The sequence below is a fragment of the Heterocephalus glaber genome, unplaced genomic scaffold, assembly GCF_053883595.1.
Source record: "Heterocephalus glaber isolate CG9 unplaced genomic scaffold, H.glaber_assembly_v1.0 deba00001688, whole genome shotgun sequence".
Taxonomy (NCBI): Eukaryota; Metazoa; Chordata; class Mammalia; order Rodentia; family Bathyergidae; genus Heterocephalus; species Heterocephalus glaber.
In genome coordinates this window covers 2,924,865-2,945,305 of record NW_028258413.1, presented here as the reverse complement: position 1 = coordinate 2,945,305, position 20,441 = coordinate 2,924,865, and the positions used below count along the sequence as shown (strand labels likewise).

At 49.7% G+C, this 20,441-nt stretch overlaps 2 protein-coding genes and 1 long non-coding RNA gene across 10 annotated transcripts in view; 2 read left to right on the top strand and 1 right to left on the bottom strand.

Annotated features, from left to right (window-relative positions):
* Positions 1-9,648, top strand: part of Sec24b (SEC24 homolog B, COPII component) — a 65,862-nt gene extending 56,214 nt beyond the window's left edge. For all 6 annotated transcript variants that reach the window (XM_087198806.1, XM_087198805.1, XM_004866294.3 and 3 more), the window contains 7 exons: positions 858-968; positions 2,906-3,081; positions 3,750-3,887; positions 4,594-4,698; positions 5,788-5,880; positions 8,568-8,671; positions 8,823-9,648. In XM_087198806.1, coding sequence (XP_087054932.1) covers positions 858-968; positions 2,906-3,081; positions 3,750-3,887; positions 4,594-4,698; positions 5,788-5,880; positions 8,568-8,671; positions 8,823-8,937 — 842 coding nt within the window. In that variant the 3' untranslated portion in view covers positions 8,938-9,648. The remainder of the gene's footprint in view (positions 1-857; positions 969-2,905; positions 3,082-3,749; positions 3,888-4,593; positions 4,699-5,787; positions 5,881-8,567; positions 8,672-8,822) is intronic.
* Positions 9,294-18,245, bottom strand: LOC110345998 (uncharacterized). 3 transcript variants are annotated; one of them, XR_015446462.1, is made up of 4 exons: positions 14,750-18,245; positions 12,509-14,136; positions 11,758-11,869; positions 9,294-10,800 (listed from the first exon to the last, which is right to left on the bottom strand). It is a non-coding gene; the product is annotated as an uncharacterized LOC110345998 (long non-coding RNA). The 3 variants fall into 3 exon arrangements; XR_015446463.1 differs by having other exon boundaries at positions 12,509-14,980; positions 17,451-18,245; XR_015446461.1 differs by having other exon boundaries at positions 12,509-18,232.
* Positions 18,218-20,441, top strand: part of Mcub (mitochondrial calcium uniporter dominant negative subunit beta) — a 72,627-nt gene continuing 70,403 nt past the window's right edge. The window contains exon 1 of the mRNA XM_021245481.2: positions 18,218-18,367. Within this exon, the coding sequence (XP_021101140.2) occupies positions 18,308-18,367 (60 nt within the window). The 5' untranslated portion in view covers positions 18,218-18,307. The remainder of the gene's footprint in view (positions 18,368-20,441) is intronic.

Genomic DNA, 20,441 nt, shown 5'->3' with positions numbered 1-20,441 from the left:
GCCTCCCTCCTCAGGCACTCCCGGGGTCCAGCTGGGAAGCGGGGGTCCCTGCGGGTTAGTCAGGCTTGTGTTCCTAGGGTTTTAACTCCCTTTTTTTTTAATCTTCAATAATATGTGCATGTGCACACACACATGTCTGTGTATGTTAAACTTAGATGCCTAAAATCATGTGGTTTTGGTAAACAATTCCTCCTAAATCCATCTGTGCCATTCTTGGCATTATTTCTTGCTCTTTAAAATAGGCTTCTCATTAAACTGCTGTGTGGCAGTTAGGCTTTCACTTGTTACGCAGCTGAGCTTTCGGATATTTCACTTGTTGGGTATAATTTACAATAAGTGACACTGAAATCAAAATGAGAACCTAATGTTCAGCAATATGTAAAATTGTGTGTGCCAAGTGTGGTGGCGCACGCCTGTGACCCCAGCACTGGGAAGCTGAGGCAGGAACGTCACTCCAAGTTCAAGGCCAGGCTGGACTACACTGAGTTCATGTCCAGCTGGAACTACACAGCAAGACCCTTTCTCAAGAAGCCCCCAAATTGTGTGTGTTCATAGTCTGTAGATTTGGAAAATGTTTCATTTTCTTTCAAATGTGTTCATTGTAAAACTTTGGGGGGTAAAAAAAAAACTTTGGGTTTTTTTTTTTGGTACCAGGGTTCGAACTCAGGTCCTTGCGCTTGCAAGGCAGGCAGTGGAAGTAAAACTTTTGTTTTTACATTGCATTTTACATTCCATTTTATATTGGCTACTTTAGATTTTTAATTTAATCTAGCTAAACAGTACCATGAGGAAGCTTTTGACTGGTCGTCTGTCTGTCTTTCTTTTTCTCTTTTCTTTCCTAAATGACGTTTGCTCAGGTGAGAGGCGGATCCGAGTCCATACACTCTGCCTACCGGTGGTGAGCTCACTAGCAGAGGTGCACGCAGGAGCAGACGTGCAGGCTGCCATCTGTCTTCTTGCAAACATGGGTGAGTACAAAGTTAAGGGGCAGGAAAAACATATTTTTTATCCTAAAAACTGAAGCTGGAGCTATTTTTTAAACCCTAGAAGAGTTCTTCCTTTAAAAACTGTACTTTTCATTTTGTTTTGTTTTGTTTTAATTTTTTTTTTTGATTTTTTGAAATGAGTTCTCACTGTGTGGTTCAGTCTAGCCTTGAACTCACTCTGTAGCCCAGGCTGGCTCGAACTCGCAGCAGTCCTCCTGCCTCAGCCTCCCAAGTGCTGGGATTACAGGCATGGACCACCACGCCCACCTCTCCATTTTCGTTTGCTGCAGGGTAAATTAGACTCTTCCACTTCTTAGTAATTCTCAGTTTTACAATCAGTTGAGGGTTCGTGATCACTAAAGCTGGTAAAGCGTAATGTCCTTCAGCTACAAAGGTAGGAACCAGCTGTGTGTTCAGGAGGACACAGTTCCACAGTGCAGCAAAGGAACCCAAGTGCTGGAAGGCGCGGACAGCTCAGAGCCTTGTGCCAGTTGAACACAGCTAACCCAAAAGGCTCCCATTCGCCTCCATTCTCATGAGGTTCTGGGAAAGGGGCAGTTACCCGGTGGGGATATCGGTGATTGGCGTGATCGGGGTCCCCACAGCGGGCACTGCAGGGGTTGTTTACACAGGTGTGCATTTGACACATAACCTACCACAGAACCATCCTCAAAAAAGTTTTACTGTAGGTAAATTTTTTAAATCATTTGTAGATCAACGTGTTTTTATGATATATTTAGACATGAAATGAACTTTGCTATTTCCTGTATAGTTCTGGAGGGAAATAGTTATTATTACTCAAAATTATAGTAGCATGTACTAAAGAAACCCCACACCATCCACCTTTTTGGAGGGGCTGGGGATTGAACCCAGGATTTTGTGTTAGGTGAGCACTTTACCACTGAGCTATCCTAGCCCAAGATCTTGATCTTTTAGGTGTCATTTTATATTTAGATTTTAAGTTATCTACATGGTAACTGATAGCTTTTACTTTTTTTTTTTTTTTTTTTTGTTAGCGGGGATCGAACTCGGGTCCTTGCACTTGCGTAGCAGGTGGTGAAACCACTGAGCTAAATCCCCGGCCCTGATAGCTTTTACTTTTAATGCTTGGATATATTTATAGATTGTTTCTGTTTTAATAAAAATACGTTCTCGGAGAAAAATAACTTTCACATTAAGTACTTGTTTCTTCACTGTCTGTATGAAAACCCATATTCACTTGCCCTCTTTTTATTTGTTGATCTGGAATGCTTTGCAAAGAAGATTGTAAAGAATCACAAGAGATGACCTAGATCAGGGAATTTATATTGAATGAACAGGAGGAAAATGATACTTTCTACGTGTGACATCCATTTGACTAATGGAAATGTCTTGTGCTTTCCAGAAATAAATGGATAAGCTGGGGATTTAGCTCAGTGGTCTCACACCTGCCTCGCAAGTGCAAAGCCCTGAGTTTGATCCCCAGTACCAATAACAAAAAAGAAAAAAATAAATGGATAGTATACAGTATGTTCTGCAACAGCAATAATGGCTGAGTTTTTCAGTGTAAAAAATTGAAACAAAAAAATCCAAAAGAATGTAGACTTGTTCTGATTATCAGATTTCCTTAGATTTAGTTTTTTTAAAAATGTGTAATGAACAAACACTTCAAATGAGAGCAGGCTGGGCGTGCCAGCGCACGCCTGTGATCCCAGCACTCAGGAGGCTGAGGCAGGAGGATTACCACAAGTTAGAGGCCAGCCCGGTCTACGTAGAGAGCCCAAGGGCAGCCTGAACTAGATAGTGAGACCCTCTCTCCAAAAATGGGGGGGGGGGCAGATGCAGTGCATTCTGTGTCCCAAGAAATGAAAATATAGCCAGCAGTTGCAGCGCTCACTGGCCTCTGATGGTGACTGCCTTTTGCTGCGGTTGCCTTGCAGCTGTGGATCGATCCATCTCATCGAGTCTGTCAGATGCCAGAGACGCCTTAGTGAATGCAGTCGTGGACTCGCTGTCTGCATACGGCTCCACTGTCTCAAACTTACGGCACTCGGGCTTAATGGCGCCCGCCTCCCTCAAGCTGTTTCCTCTCTATGTCCTGGCTCTCCTCAAACAGGTAGCCCTGTGTGCTGTTACCTTCAGTGCTGTCTTTAAAATGCTCAGCTGTGAAAAATGAAGTCTGGTTGTTGCTTTTTGTTTTGTTTTTTTGTTGTTGTTGTTGTTGTTTTTGGTACCGGGGATCGAACTCGGGTCCTTGCGCTTGTGCAGCAGGCAGCGAAACAACTGAGCTAAATCCCCGGCCCTGGTTGTTGCTTTGTGATACTTACCTAGAGGATCGTGCCCTTTGGCACTGGAAGAGGTTTGAAGAATAAGGAAAAAACCATAGAAGATGAAGGCATATACAAGTTAGTATTTGTAAAAAGATGCTTTGTCTAATACCTGTGAGCTAGTTTGAGTAACGGTGCAATCCTAGCCCACTCTTCCTGTGTGCTTCTGAGAAGCGACTCTTAGGAAAGGATCTGATTACTGACCGCCTCTCCACTGTCTCAGGCGCCACAGTAGGTGGGATCTGTCTTATCTTACTTAACCCTAAGGCACTGGAGCGGCAGGCGGTGTTTTCCCATTACCTTATCCTGACAGTGAAGCTCAGAAGCTGAGTAACTTGCTTGCACCCCTGTTAAATGTCTGCCCAAGACTTGAGCCATGGTCTGATTTGAAAACACTTCTCCATAGTTGCTGGCATGTTTGTCTCTGTGGTTTACTTGAAGACCTATCTTCTTACAGAAAGCGTTTAGAACGGGTACGAGTACGCGGCTGGATGACCGGGTGTATGCTATGTGCCAGATCAAGTCCCAGCCGCTCGTCCATCTGATGAGAATGATTCACCCCAACTTACACAGGATAGACAGGCTGACGGATGAGGTACGCACTAGTGCATTGGAAGTCACTCGATTTGAGCGTGTGACGGTCTCGATTATACACGGAGTCATGTGATAGCACGTTCAGGGGTTTGCTTCTGTTCCCCGTGGTAAGGAAACATTACATGAGGGCACCAGCTGTGGCTCTGACTGGACGATAGGACACTAGATACTCGCAGTGACTCACCTTGCAGGTTTGTCCTAACATTTGTTGCAAAGCTAAGCTGTAGAGTGGACATTTCTGTTTGTGTTCTGAGGTACTGATAATTTCTGATACAATCACATCACAGCATCGATTATTTAGTAAACTGAATCTGGTATCCAGCAATAATTCTAATGTCCAAATGTGTGGTTCTTTTTGGTGTTGGTGTTAAAACTATATTCTTTGGAATGAGTACTCATGCCAAACATAATACTATGTTTCTAAAGAAATGTAAGGACGCAGCTTGTGGGGCAGTGGGGCCAGCGGTCAGGCTTTCACTGTTTCCGAAGCCTGAAAGGGAAGTCAGCAGGACAGAGCATTCCTGTTCGTATTCTTCATTGGGATATATTTGAGTTTCTTCATTCTACAACCAGTGTAGCGGTGTGTACAGTCAGCATCTTTGGCCTCCTGCAGAATTCCTGAGTGTCACATCCTAAACTAGTGGCCAGTGAGCCCCGCACCGTGCTGTGCAGTGCCAGCCTCTTCACGCTGCCCCTCTCCCCCGCAGGGTGCGATCCATGTGAACGACAGGGTGGTGCCTCAGCCCCCTCTCCAGAAGCTGTCTGCGGAGAAGCTGACGCGAGAGGGCGCCTTCCTCATGGACTGTGGCTCAGTAAGCACCTCGGTTCGGCTGGCTGGGGGAGGCCCTGCAGGGTTGCAGCAGTGGCCGGACAGAGGCCAGCTTGCTTCAGGCTTTTCTAGCTGACATCATGTTCTTAGCAGAATTACTGAGTTTATTCTTGTGCGTTATACGTACTTAATAAGGAGAGGAAAGAGATGCACTCTTATCTCCAGGCACTCTACTGCAAGAACCAAAATTCAAAGGGAGTTTGAGAGTTTCCGTGGCTCAGCTTTAGTAACCACTGTCAGCAGTCTCAGTGAGGAGGAGTTTACTTAGGGGGGTCATTGCACAGGGATGGAAAGGGCCATAGAACGGTCAGCTTCACAGTGGTCCCCACGAGCGGAAAGAGGGTTTGGGTAGCCGTGGAAGAGGGGCAGACCCCTGAGGTGAAGCAGAGAGCCAGTATTAAAGTAGCAGAAGATGCCTGCAGCCCCAGCACTCTGGGAGGCCAAAGCAGGAGATCACAAGTTCAAGCCCAGCCTGGGCAACTTAGTGACTTAGGAAGACTGTGTCTTAAGATTAAAAAATTATGCATTTATTTTTTTTGGTACCGGGGATCAAACTCAGGATCTTGCGCTTGTGAGGCAGGTGGCATCAAAATAAAAAAATTAAAAGGGCTGAGGATGTAGCTTAGTGCAAAGGCCCTGAGTTCAATCTCTAGTACCACCACACAAAAAAAGGGAAATATAGTGAGTCAGTTATTCTGATTGAAGTGTTACATTCCGAGTGGAGAAATACACAAAGAAGAGAGCCAAATATCTTCTCTGAGAACCCTTAAAATTTAAGGAATGAAGATATGACTTACTCTAAGCAGTGAGGTGAACCTTTTAGAGCCCTCAGTGATAACAAATAGCCTACTGTGCCACACGTGCCATAAGTTTGCCACCAGCTCTAGATTGTTGGATTTGGAATTTGATTTATAGTTTGCCAGTCACCAGCTTTCTGTCTGTCTTTTATGTTTGTTCCAACTCTATTTGCCATAATAGACTTGACCTCTTAGGCATGATCATTTTGATAGGATTAGCTGTAATGGGTTTTCTGAACTGTTAAGGAGTTTTCATATTTTATTGCCTTTTTAAGGTTTTTTACATTTGGATTGGAAAAGACTGTGACAGTAACTTCATAGAGGATGTGCTCGGGTTCCCTAATTTTGCATCAATACCACAGAAAATGGTCAGTGAATTTTATACAACTTTCTTTGTTTTGCTTGCTTGTTTTCAGTGTTTTTATTGGCATAGAATTTGTGTAAGATTCACTCTCTTCGCCATTTTAAAGTGTACAGTATGGTGATTTTTACATATTTCTGAACATTTCCATCTCTCCAGTAAAGAAGCCCTATTTCCAGTCCTTCCTTCCCCTCCACTCTGACAGCTGCTGATCTGCTTCCTGTGTGGATGTACCTGTTCCGGATGTGTCATACAAATGGAGTCACAGTAGCTAGGACAAGCCTTTTGTCTCCGGCTTCTCTCACCTCCCCCTACATTTGCGAGACCCTCCCCCGAGTGGCTTATGTTACAGTTCATTCTTTTTTACAGCGGAAAACTGTCCGTTGTTGGACGCTGCAGCTGTTTCTGTCTGAGGCTGTCGTGAACAGTGCTGCTCTGTCCGTGTGTAGGTTCCTGGGCGGACCTAGGTTTTCAGCCATACGGCAACTTTTATGTTTACCTTCCTAAGAAACACCAAGCCGTTTTCACACAGTTTACGTTATCTTACTGATACAGGCACAGTTTTTTCACTGGGCCTTTACTGAATGTAGTTAGCCAGTGCCGAGGAAACGTGATGCTGGATTCTGGTTTCATTCATCAAAAACAGGCCTCACTTTCATGTTGTAAATATGTCCTTTTTCCTGAAATTAATGCAAGTCCAATATAATCCTTGTCCTAATCTAGACAGGATTTTTGTTTCTTCCAGTTTGACAAATTAATCCCAGAGTTCATTTCTAAGATTCAGCAAATAAGGATAGTAAGGACACACTTGCAAAGAGGAGCAGTGTCAGCAAAAGGGGGAAGTGAGAGAACCACGCCCTGCTAAGAGCCCTGCAGAGCTGCAGCTGTGTGAGGCAGGCACTGGTGCAGTCGGCAGACCGGTGGGCCACAGGAGAGTGAAACAGAAGGAGCTCCTCAGATAGCCTGTGGCAGAGATTTCATGTCACATTGTGGGAAAGTCGAACAGTAATCTTGGAGCCAAGTGAAGTGGTACATGGCTATAGTCCGAGGCAGGAGGGTCACAAGTTCAAAGCCGGCCTGGACAACATAGTGAGACCCTGTTGTGAAAAATAGAGCTGGGAATAAAGCTCCATGATAGAGTGCCTGCCTAGCATGTGGGAGGCCCGTGTTCAATCTACAGTACCAAGAATAAAAGAATAACAGTAATGATCTTGGGACCACTGATTAGCCGTTAGGAGACAAACCAAAGGGGGATATGTACCTAACTCCATATATCAAAGTAGTTTTGTTTGTTTTGTCTAGTACCAGGGATGGAACTCAGGACCTTGCACTTGCTTGCCAGGCAGGCACAGTGCCACTGAGCTACATCCCTGGCCCTTCGGAGTAGTTTTTAAGTGGATCAAACATTTAAACATGGAAAAAGGATAGGCCGGGGATGTAGCTCAGTGGTTCCGCCACCTGCCTTGCAAGTGCAAGGTCCCGAGTTCAATCTCCGGTACCAAAAAAAACAAAAAAGATACAAACATGGAAAAAGGAAACCGTGCAGACCCCTGGAAGAAGCATTTATGAATATGTATAATTTTTTATACTCTTAGACTGGGAATGGGCTTTATAAACCAAGACTCTTAAAAGTTAACAAATATGAAAGCACAAATATAAAACATTTTTATTTGGTGATTAATAAAGCCAAACCACAGATAGTAAAATTCTGAGGTTATCTGATAGCATAGAATTTCTTTTAGTTACCAGTTGGCAAGATTTTTAAACCTTCCTGGAGAGCCATTTGATGTGAGATGTTAAGATCACATACTCTACAATGCAATAAATTATTTTACTCTTAAAAGTAGATGTAGTTATATATATGTATACATGGCTATAATGTTGGGTAAGTAATATCTGTGCCTAACTGAAACAATTCACATCCAAATGTGTGTGATTTTTAAAAATTTTTTAATAGTGACATGCTTTCCAAATATAATTAACTCAAACGCTTTTATTTAAATTTTATATGCTGTATACTTTAAATTACATAGTATACTTTCACACTGGCTTTGAAAAAGAAAAATAAATATTCCCATATATACATACAAGATCAATTCTCAAAATATTTATTAGTAATTCATTTTAATTAGTATTTATTACTAATTAGTACTATTATATCTTGTTAGTATTAGTAATTACTAAGTAATATTCTTTGTAAAGAGTAGACTCTTGGTCTTTAAAATAGTCTTGCACATAGTTTTTCAGTATATTTACTCATTTACACTGCACTTTAAGGCTCCCCGCCTTTAAATTCTAAGAATGAAACGTGCCGTTCTTCTGGAGTGGTTGTAGACTGGAGTGCAGTGTGTCATCCTTAATGAACTGGGGCCTCACTGGTGGCCCTGCATTTGAATATTTCCTACAGAAGAAGCAAAGGCACATGGCAGTACTGGTGACATGCTAGTCACTGTGTATGCTCTGTGGTTTTACGTAGAAAGATTAGTATTGAAAGTCAGTGACGTATCAGGAGCAAACCTGTTTTCTAACTTACCCAGAAAAGTGGCAGCCGATCTGCCGGCACTGTGTGCTTGCTGCTGTCGGGCTGGGTGTGCACAGAGTTCAGGCCGTGGATGTGTGGTGGGGTCATGACTTAGTACTAACTGTGCCCACATCTCTGAGAGGAAGGGGATTCCTGACTCTCTGTTTCGTCAGACCCATCTTCCAGAGCTGGACACACTCGCGTCAGAGAGAACCAGATCCTTCCTGACGTGGCTTCAGGACAGCAGACCACTGAGCCCGGTGCTGCACGTGGTAAAGTAAGTGGAGCTGCTGGGCCCCGCGCAACCTCCAGTGGCACAAGAATGCGTGGGAACCGTGTCCCATGTCCCAAAGTCCCGTGGGTTAGCAGTTTTTAACTTGCGGTCCTGGCAGTGACTGTACTTAGGTCAGTGCCCCTCGCTCTTTCAGAGATGAGAGTCCTGCCAAAATGGAGTTCTTCCAGCATTTGGTAGAAGACCGGACAGAAGCCGCGTTCTCGTACTATGAGTTTCTGCTTCACGTCCAGCAGCAGATTTCTAAGTGAAGCAGGACGAGAGTGACCGAGGAGACAAGACGCATGACCTAGGTAACGCATAGTCTCTCGCAGAAGCACGCGGGGACCTTGTCACAGACACGGTGCACACTGCGCGCACTTGCTTGCTCTCTGTGGGGCCTCGGAGACAGACGGAAGGGAGGAGCTGGCACCGCCAGGCCATGGTGCCGTCCCCCGGTGCTGGTTCACCAGTCGCGCAGAGCTCTGCGCTCTCCTCTCGAGCTGGCGGTTTCCGCAGCCGCAGCCCTGTGGAATGACGTGTCACAGTGTAACGTAGCTGCGTTGGTTTTCTTATGAGTCACACGACGTTTCTGGACTCGAGCTCTGGCCAGAGGCAGCAGTATAGGGCTCCTCGTTTGTATGAGTTACTTTTTGACAAGGAATGACTCCTACTCATTGAATGAATTCAGCATTTTTCCTGTAAAGACAATAGCGTTTCCATAAATGAGCTATAGCGAAGTATATATATGATGTACATAAATGTTACATTTGTAAAGAAAATGTAAAAATGTAACTACAGAATATGAATTGCTTAGGCTGTGCTGCATTGTTGGATGACAGCTCTTCGTCACAGTAGAGTGAGATTGACTAATGCATATTATGAATTCAGGCCACAGAAACACAAAGCTTTGTAATTCTGTTAAATCTTTTATGTGGATTTATTTATGATCAGCCTACTAATTAAAAATATTTTGCTTGACAGTTGTTTTGGTGTTTTTCGGGTTTGTTTTTTGGTGGGGGTTGGTGGTCTTTTTTTACTTACAGGGTATGTTGAATTCACTTGTTGGGGGAAACACTGATAATGCATTCCACTTAGGAATACATGTGAGTCAATACGCTTTCATTAGTTTGTAAACATTACCAAGTACTTGTTTGTATTCTAAAAACAAATGATGCTATTTTCAAAATACATTTAATTACTAAATATGATCTTAAATTGTCTCTTTTAAATCAAGCAATTTCCTGCATAGTGTGTGTGTGTGTGTGTATGTGTGTGTGTTCGTTCCTGGGGGTAGAACCCAGGGCCTTCACATGCAGAGAAGCAGTGAGCTGCTCTCAGCCCTTTGGTTTCTGAGGCGTAGTCTCACCAAATTCCCCAAGCTGGTTTCAAACTTGCGACCCTCCTGCTTCTGTTCTCTGAAGAGCTGGGCTTAGAGAGCAGTGTACCACACTCGACTACCTACACACCTAGAATGAGAAAATGTTCGTGGCATACGTGACTAGCCTTCTTGTTTGACTTCAAGATTACTATCTTGAACTGTGAGAATAATTTTATTCTGATCAAGAAATCTCCCAGAGGCTGGATAAGGTGACACACACCTGTCATGCCAGCACTCTAGAGAGGCTGAGGCAGGAGGATTGCAAGAATGAGCCTAGTCTGGGGAATTTATAGACTTAGTAAAACCCTGTCTCAAAATTGTAAAGAAACAGCCAGGGATTTAGCTCAGTGGGGTGCCTGCCTTGCCAGTGCAAGGTCCTGAGTTTGATCCCCAGTACCCTCCAAAAAAAGTTAGGGCTAGGGACATGTAGCTCAGTGCAAAGGCCCTGGATTCAATCCCCAGTACCACCAAAAAAGAAATCTCAGGCTGGGTGCAGTGCCTTATGCCAGCAATCCTAGCTACTTGGAGGGCTGAGGCAGGAGGATTGCAAGTTCTAGGTCAGCCTGGGCAACTAGTAAGACGCTGTCTCAGAATAAAAGACCTGTAAAAGATGGAGCAGAGCAGTGGTAGAGCCCTGATGGCAGTCCCCAGTGACCTCAGGAGGAGGAGGAGAGGAGAATCCGTGGGCAGGGTCTGCAGCTCAGGGGTGCAGCCTTCACTAGGATGCGCCAGACCCTGGGTTCATTCCCAGCACCTCAGACAGAAGAAAGAAAAGGAAAGGAGTCTCATTCACTGGCAGCTTACTTACTGTGAAACTCAGCGAGCCATTCGGCTGTGGAATGGCATTTGTTTTTGTGCCCTGTGAAGTCCCTGTGGATGAATTTTGGAAGGGAAGGGCCCTTGATGTGTGGGGCCGGGGGCTTGCACTGATCCTGTGCCCCACGACCTGTTTTCTTTAGAGAAAAACAGCGCCGCCTCACCTCTGGGGGGATGAGAGGAGTGGTCAGCCTAACCAGCAGACTGGCTTACCAGCAGTGGCAGAGCTGGTGATAGAGCCCATGCCCTCTCTCCCCGGCCCAGGACCCAGCCCTGGCCGCGCCAGCTGCAGTAAGCTCCTTGGGGGACACAGGGAGGAGCTGCAAGACGCCCATCACTGCCCCAAACCCCAAACGCCGCGCTCCTCTGTCCTTCGGTGTTGTCAGGCATTCAGTAAATACGAGGCCCTGAATTCTTGCCAGACACTGACCGGGCACACAGCGAAGGCCAGTGTCCACGAGGCTCACTCCAGAGCAGGGGTGCCGAGCCCCTTGGAGCTTTTGGGGACAGCCTGCAGGACACGCGTGCTGTAGGTTCGCCCTATGCCCAAGAGCGAGAAGGGCGGCTGCAGAGAGGGGGTCAGAGGTGGTGACTGCTGAAAACCGAGGCCGGCAAAGGGGCCGAGCGAGTGCTCACAGAACGTGAGCCCCACAGAGGAAGAGCTGCCGCATGGGTGCTGGGACTGGCCAGGGTGGCAGTAACCAGCAGCTTCCCCGAGTTCCTGTGTCCACACAGCGCAGAGAGGTGGGAAGGCTCGGTCAAGGTGACAGCCAGTGCCCATGGGAAGCCACCCAGCACCCTGCGTCTCCCTGCAGCGACTGTGAGCACTGGAAAGTTGGGTTGATCAGGGCTGGGTATGAGAAACGGCAGCAAGGGAATGGAGGAAGTGACTCACGTTTAAGCTAAAGGGACACAGAACAGGTGGCAGACGCAAGGCAGGGACTGGCTTCGTCTGCAGGGCTTCTGAGGTCCCTGCTGCTCGAGTACGGGTTCCAGGAAGAAATGAGCTGGAAAGATAAGTAATGGTCAGCGTGTGGGGTGCTCGGGACTGAAGGTCCTGTATTGAAATCAGTGGGATCTATAGTGTGGTGGAGACAGGCAGCTGACCTACAGCCCCGGCTTTTCAGTGGGTCCTTTGATCATTAAAATTGCCACCAAGGGACTGAATGATGCCAGCAAGGAGTGGCAGGGCCCTGGCATGAGCTTGGAGGACTTGGGGTAGGCAAGGAGAAAGCCGTCTGGATCCTTGCAGGCAGCAGAGGCCGCTTCTCTGGGGCGTCAGTGACAGGGTAGAGACTGGCAGGCTGTGGGGGCAGCTGCTGTGTGAGCCAGAAGTGTCGGGCAAGGGGAAGGCCGCTTCCGGGCCCCTCGCATCTGGTCAAGACTCCAAGCAGTGGTTGGCAGTGCTCCTGCTGGGGTGGAAAAGAGCCGTTTGGCTACACATCAGCTCCTCGTGGCTCATTTGCACCGCCTGGGTAGGGGCCTGACCAGAGCATGCGCTGTGTCGGAGGAGTGCGTGTGTGCGTCACACCGTGTGAGGGCTGCGTGTGACTTGATGGCAGCTCTGAGGCCAGGTCGGTCACAGGCAGCTCGGCGTAGCCTCCTGTTCAGTGTGAAGGAAGACCCACAGAAACTTGGAAACTCACAGCAGCGTTAGAATGACACTGCAGGTATCATCCAGGTAGAATCAAATAACCGGAAGCAAACAGTTTAAGAAAGAAAAGTCAAGCCTGGTTTGGCACGTCAAAGTCCTGAAAGACAAAATGGCAGGAAGATATAACTCACTCGTCTCTCCTCTGAGTTCGGACATAGGATCCCTGTACCCCCACAACTGGGATCCTTTCTGTGACACCATAAGGCGTGGGCAGGCGACTGCATGAGGTTTGTAACTTTACAGGAACGCCCGAAAGTCCTTATTTGGATGACGCCGCATCCACAGACTTGTTGCCAGGCAGTGGCAGAAAGGACCCCGCAGTCCTCGGGAGGTCCTCAGTGCTGGGAGCTGTCTGTGGGTGTGGCTGCATTTCCTGCAGCCCAGCTGCCACTCAGTCTGCTGTCCATTAGCTGATCAGTGTGGTGCCCATTTTCACACTATTTTCTAGTTTTCTGTAAGATTTTAAATATTGTTCTCAGTAGAAATGAAATAATTAGGCCCTCGTTACTGAAACAGCATAAACTGCACCTTTCCTTTTAACACTTCAATGATGCCGGAGCCAATGAATATCTGCTAAGTTAAGTGACGTGTAAGTAGAATCAAGCCAAGTTCAGTATAATGACTGGGTTCTTTTAAAGTTAATAGTCTATAGCATTATAATTTTAAATCATATGCCTAAGTTCTCTTGAAAATAAACAATAAGCAGTTTTTCTGTGTTCCTCTCAGCTCTCTATCGAGCAGGGGCTTGGGAGCTACACCCAGGGCCTCGAACACGGTAGGCATCGGCCGCTGAGCTACGCCCCACCCGATGGGTCATTTTGAACTTGCCCCATTGTCACCTCCCCAAGTCCTGTCCCAAGGCAGAATCCGTAATAGCAATATGTTTTACTTAACTGAATGACTACGAAGCTTTCTTACAGTCATGTCATTTCTCAGGGGACCTTGGGGAAGTTGTAAAACTGCTAGTCATGACTTTCTCCTCTTTAATGAGCCTCTGTAGCTGAGCCTTGCTCCAAGCCGTACACTGGGGGCCGGCTGTGCTCTGGGACCTAGACCTGCTACCCTGTTCTCCCTGACTTGGGATGCACAGGGATGAAGGACAGAAAGACATGGAGTCAGCCCAGTGTGTGGGCCCCAGGGCGCTCCCCTCTAGGAGGCACAGGAGCCCCCAGTTTGGGGCTCACCTCGCCTTTATTCACCCGAACACGCACAGGCAATCAGAGTAACGCAAGGTCCCTCTGCTCTCCAGTATCCATCAGTACACGCTCTGGGAAGCGGCCTCACCTCAGCTGTCTTTGCTTTTCCCTGGAACCTGCGATAGCCATCAACCCTGTGTGCAGCCTTTCTCCTGCATGCTCACAGGGGAGGCCGGTTGGGCCTCAGTTCTCTGGTCTCCGACACCCTCCATGCTTAATGAAGTTTTTATGGATGTTTTCTATTATCAGTCTCTTTCAACTCCTGCCCTTGGAGACCAGCTTATGGCTTGGGAGAGGGAGCGCCTGCACCTGTCGGGACCTGCGAAATCGTCATGGAACACAAGGTGCTGTCTCTAGCCTGTCTTCTGTTGATTATCGAACACCGACAAGCAGTTATTTGCAGAGTCAGGACGGACAGGGACACCTGGAGAAATGGGCGAATAAGAAGTTTAGAGAAGAAAAGCTGAGACCTAGAAAGCTGGGCTGGCTAATAGCTGAGGCCTCGGAGACCGTGCCCACACTAAGGAGCGGTCCGAAAGGCCATCCCCAACCTAGTGAACCTAAGTTGGGTTTAGAGCTGACGGCAGTGGCTGCGCCCCGTGTAGGATAGACACCCCAGGCCACCTCTTAGCTCCATCGGATGCTCCGGCCTACTGAGGCAGGGTCTTGCTAAGTCTCAGAGTTGCCCAGACTGGGCTGAAACTTGCAATCCTCCTGCCTCAGCCTCCCAGCCTACAAGAATTACAGGTGTACACCACCATGCCTCAGTCTGATATCTCTTTATTAATAGGAAGCTATGAGCCTTTGAACAGGCTGTTGCTGCTGCTGGGAACACTGCCTCTTTTCCCATTTGGCTGGCTTTCTTCCTTCCTTCAGGGCTGGTGTCTCCTGAGGCCAGCCTGTCCCTCACCCTGCTGAGGGGGCCCTTCCTGCTACGTCCTCCAAGGGCCACTGCACTTCTGGTGTAGCCTTTCATTTGCTCAGTTGTCTGCTCCTGCTCAGCTCCCCACTAGGCTCTGCATAGGCAGCAAGCTCACCTTTTACCCCACACTCTCCCAGCAGAGCCTGGATCAGTAGCTGGCTCATGCCCCTCCACTCAAAAGCAAAGCATGTGTGCTGGTATATCTAATTTGCTGCTGTTGTTATTTGAGACAGGGTCTCAATATGTAGTTCGGGCTGGCCTTGAACTCACGGCGATCCTCCTGCCTCAGCCCCAGAGTGCTGGTGAAAAAGCCCGGAGTGCTGGTCCCTTCCATCTTAGAGCTGACCTGGTTGGAGGGAGGGCAGAAAAGTAGGTCCAGGACTGAGAATGAGAACTGGCACTGCACACATGTGCCCCTGGGTTTGGTCCCCCAAACCACAACAAACGTAGATACCTGTGTACAGGTGTGTCATACATTTAGAACCTGACAAGGATGTGTTTCCATCAGGGTCGGGGCCTGAAGGGGTACTTCCAAGGGTGAGGTTCCCAGAGTAACGAAGGCACATACAGCCAACACCACAACAAGAGCAAAGGTCTCTGTTCCTCTCCACAGCCTCACTTCACTATCATGTAACTTATCATGTAACATGCCAAGTCACATTTACCTGTGTGTGTCCTGTTGTGCACATGTACTAGAAGGTGGGGTCTTGTCCTTAGGGTCCTCAGGTCCCCTAGGCTTTGAATCAATCAGAAATGATTTCCTACATTTGTTCACTATGGAGCCGAGACTGTTCTAAGTAAGGAGGCAGAGGTGGGCGTGATGTTGCACAACTGGGAGGCTGAGGCAGGAGGATCTGAGTTCGAGGCCAGCCTGGGCTACATAGTGAATTCAAGGCCAGCCTGGACTATAGAACAAGACCCTGTGTCAAAAAACAAAGTTGAGGGATGAAATCTGGGGTCTACTTTTACTAGAACTCAAAGCACAAATCTGAATGTCAGCACTGAGGAAGGCTGACCCAGCCCTGGAAGCACGACAGAAGAACAAAACTGTAAATGAAGACAAGATTTGTCCTGCACATCAGTGCCCAATCCTGGCTGTGCCAAGACATCAGTGGCTCCAGAAGGCCAGGTGTCAGAGGACACAGGCAATCCAAGGTCAAGGTGAAAAGCTTGGGGTCCTAAGTTACAGACTTCCGGACTCGAACTCTGGCCCTGTGACCTGAGAAGAGTCACCGAGCTGCTCAGCTTTATCTGCTCCGAGTGTCACAGGGAGCATGTGCTTACCCCGTAAGGTTTCACAGTGACCCAAAAGACCATGCAGAGGCACTTCTGCCTGAACCACAGAGGCAGACCCGAGTTTTGGGGAGCCCAATTTGGGGTACCCTGCTTAAGAAAACCTAGGAATACAAAGCTGACATGGTAGTGAATATTGAGAGAGAAATAAAACATTTTTTAAAGCACAAAACCCAGAAAAATCAAACTCAGTAATAAATAAGTTGCCCCTCCCGTAGCTGTGATCCTCTTTCCTACATGTCTTGGCCACATTCTCTTTTTCCTTTTCTTCTTTTCTTTCTTTTGGTACGGGGGATCGAACTTAGGACCTTGTGTTTGCCGGCCGGGTAGGTGTGGTGCCACTGAGCCACATCCCAGGCCCTACATTCTCTTTAACTGCCTTTCAGATGACAATTTTGTGATGTTTTCTATAGAGAATAAAAAGCACAATTGTCCTTTACCAGGACGGGTCAGCTTTCCATTGTTGGTAGTCACAGTCATGGCTGTCAGCTCGGCAGTGCGCTCAGCGCTTCCTCGGGAGCTACAACCTGAAAAGACTCGGCCTCCCTCGTCCTTACTGACCCTTGGATGCTTCAGACCCCTCTCCATCTCTGGCCTAGGCCGGCCACATCTAGTGAGTTGGCCCGGTGCTGTGCAGTGTTTGTGTGGCAGCTGCTCCTGCTGGCGGCTCAAGACAACACGAAGACTTCGAGTCCCAGGAAATACGGCACCGCGCAAACCCAGGGCAGCGCCCCGCAGCCTGTGTCTAAAAATGTCAGAGGCACAGCGAGGCCCTGAGTTGATCCCCAGTACCAAAAAGTAAACAAAAATTTAAAAATAAAATAGAAAGTCACAAAACCATAGGGCCAAGGGAACACACGTGTTCCTGGGCCCGAGGAGAGCCAAGAACCGGTGCTGGTTGGGTAGAGGCGGGCCTTAAAATCCAGCCTGGTTCTGGTCCTGCGTAGAGCCCGGAAGGGCCAGCCTGGAGGCCAGAGTGGGGCTCAGCTGGGGCTGGGCTCAGGCAGGAACCCCGCGGAAGCTGTGGGTGAGGGGCATGTTCTGAGTGGATTGTGGTGACTGTAGTGTAACTAAATTCGCGAAGAATCGTGTACATTTTTAATGCGTGAAAATTATGTAAATTCACCTCATAAAGCTTTTTTTAAAAAGCTAAATCACAGATTCAAATGTGAAAGGTTGCAATGTGTAAGCGGTATTTATTCATTTATTTATTGGCTTTTGGAGACAGTCTGTCCATGTAGTTCAGGCTGGGCTTGAACTGGCTGCGATCCTCCTGCCTCAGCCTCTGGAGTCCTGGGATCACAGGAGTGCGCCACCGCGCCCGGCCCGCCCGGTAAGCAGGATTCCTGACCGACTAGGCCCGGCCATTACGGCCAGGCTCACCGTACACCTGAATGGTGGCGGCTTGGAGCCTGCCGACCCAGCCCGGTGGAGATGGCCACTCCTCTCCCAGCATCCCTCCCTCCCTCCTGACTCCTTTCCTCTGGAGCGCTCGCTCACCTCACGGAAGGACTGAGACCTACCTCCCAGGCGGGCTTCACGCTTCCTGTGCTGGGGCCTGGAGCGCCTGTCACAGTCTTATGTATTTATTTGCTGTGGTAGCATTGAGCCCAGGGCCTTTGCACGGCGCTGCGCCCCGCCCCACGACCTTTTACAGTTTTCCTTTTGAGACAGGGTCTCTGAAGTCACTGAGTCCCCAGGCTGGGCTCGAACTGGCGGTCCCGGTACTCGGCCTCCAGCACTTCGGGATCGCAGGCGCATCCGCGGCGAGGCCGAGCAGGACTGTGCAGCCCCAGAGGAGGGGAGAGGAGAGGAGAAGGGGAGGGGAGGGCCCCCGCTCTTCCCCGGGAGGCTTCACCACTTGGCGCGCGTGGGCCAACTTCGCTCCCAACCCGAGACTCCGGCGCGGTCGGCAGCAGGGAGGCCGGTGGGGCCTGCGCTGCCGTGGGCGCGGGCGCTGGGTGCGAGTCCGCCCAGCCTTGGGCGCCGCTTCCCTGAAGCCGAAATTACCTGCGTGACCGAGCGGGCTTCCTCCCGCCTCGCGCTGTTTCCAGAAACAGCGGCTCCCGTTGCTGGGAAAACCAAGTTGCCGTCCTGCGGCTCCTCCAACTCAAACCCGCCTCGATCGAGCAGCCGGCCCGGCTTCGGGAGCGGTTTCCCGGGAGCAGGGCCGGGCACCGCACACCTGCGGCCGCGGAGGGGCCCAGGCGACCCCGCGGTCTCGACCTTCCCTCCCGCCCGGGCGCGGGCCCCACCCGCGGATGCAGCGGGCGGGACCGAGCGGCGAGGGCGCGGCCTGGCGCCGGCGCTGGGGTGTTGGGAGGACACGCCCCGGTCCCGCCTGCTCCTCGGCCGCGCTCCGCGGCAGGACCAGGCCGGGATGCTGGCGCGCGGGCCGCTGCGGCTGCCCCCGAGCCCCGGAGCCCGGGCGGGCGCACAGGTACGGGGCTGCGAACGGGCAGGCGGGCGGGGTGAGTGGGCACCGGGCGCGAGGACCGTCCCGACGCCGCGGCGGGGAGTCACGAGTGTGCTCTGGCGAGCGCGCGTGTGCGTGTGCATGTGTGTGCACGCGCGTGTGCACCAGGTGGCCCGGGAAGCCGGGGAGGCTGAGTCGACCCGATGCTGCTGCAGCCTTCTGCAAAGAGCCTCGCTTCCGCGCCCCGGAGATTAGTTTCAGGCTGTGAAAGAGAGAAACGTTTAGTTTTTATCTTCGACTCTGCAGTGTGAAAGAAGGCAAAAAGTAAGCAGGGATTCCCTTGCAGTTCCACTTCCTATTTCTTCTGGAGTTTTCTTGCTCTGGGTTTTGTTTTTCTTGTTTTTGCTTTTGTGGTTTCCCCGCTCCGGCCAGGTCAGGGCTTCGCGTTTGGATTAATGCAGGGAGCACGCTAATGCATTTTAAATGCTTTCCCAGGCGTACTGACGCCTCAGGGGAAGCGCGCCCGGCGAGGGGTGCAGCCGGTCACCCCAGCGCTCTGGGGGCTGAGTAGGAAGAGTGCAGATTCCAGGCCCGCCCGCCAGTTTAGGCCGAGGAGACCGGGGGGGGGGGGGGGGGGCTGAGGTCGGCAGATCGCTTCCTGCCCGCCCTGGCCTTCACAGCCAGCCCTCCGCTCGACGGCCCGAAGCTGCTCCGGCACTGTCCACCCTCCTTCCTTGGGGTCCGCGGGGCGCCCGCCTGCTCGCCAACTGCTCAGAGGCTTTGGTGTGAACGGGACGGGGAGGGGCGCGGTGCCGACGCCCTAGATTCAGCCCAGGAAAGCAGGGCAAGAGAGGCGCCTTCGAATGGAGATCGCTGGATTTCATGGGGGGGGGGGGGCTTTTAAGAACTGTACTTTTATTAAGTGTTACATTTCACATTCGTAGACATATCCCACACTAGGACCCCCTTTCACTCGGGCCACTTAAATACAAACGATTGCTTTCTGTTAAAGCTGTTTACGAGTTTCCTAGCGCCGGGAATGAACCCTGGGCCTCACACAGCAGGTCAGGACCTCCACCACTGAGCCACACCCCGCCTTTGCCTGGTGTTGTCACGGGGACGCAGCTGAGCCCTTTGCCCGTCTGACGCGAGTGGGGTGCTCTCTCGCTGCCGGCCTGCCGGGCAGGAGGGTGGCTGCCTCATAAAAGGAGAAAACTCTGGGGCTCCTCGGCCCTAATAATAGGGCAATAGTTCATTAATCATCTGGGACCTCTCCAGGGTTTCCGACCTGCAGGATTTTAGGTCGGCAGTCCATGCTATGGGCAGCTTGCTCATCCTGGGAGGTGGACATGATCCTTTCCACCCGTCTGATAACATGCACGTCGCCAGCAGCAAGCCTGGTAGCTGCCTGCTCGTGTGGAGCTTTAAAATCTTACTGTGAAGAGACCGAGAGCAGTACCTTTGCCCTTAGGAGGTTTCAATAGGACTACTAAACCGTTTTCTGCAAATCAGCTTCCTTGCAGGAGGGACATTTTTCATCCTGAGGTCGTGTGGTTGTGTGGTATCCCACTTGATAGAAAATGCCCTGTGACTCAAATGAGTATTATTTAATATAATTTATCTTATGCACTTTTTCCTACAAATATTCAGACCCTTGAAGCCTTTGAAAGCAGCTAGGGGGAAAAAAAGGCAGCTTGTGACCTGACTGCTACAAAATACTAGCATGCAAGGACGTGTCATAGGTAGTGTCTCAAATAAGCATTCCTGGTTGTAATTGGTGCTCTCTGACAGTATGAGTCTGCCCTACAAGAGCCTTGAAAAACTTGAAAACTGTCTCCTCCTTCTGTGGTAGGTGGGTAATTGTGTTTTGGGGTGGGGAAGAAACCATTTGTTGGGTGAATGTGTTTTGTGTAGCTGAGCTGTTTTGAACACGTTCAGCCTGGAGCTGGGAGAGCAGAGCAGGCATGTGCCCTGTGGCCCCGCCTGCCTGGGCCATGTCTCAGCCCTCAGTACCTGGCCGGGCTGTTGTCAGGCGATCGGATCGGGGCTCCTGCTGCCACCTCTGTGTCCCGTGACGCTGCCTCGAGTGATTATGGTG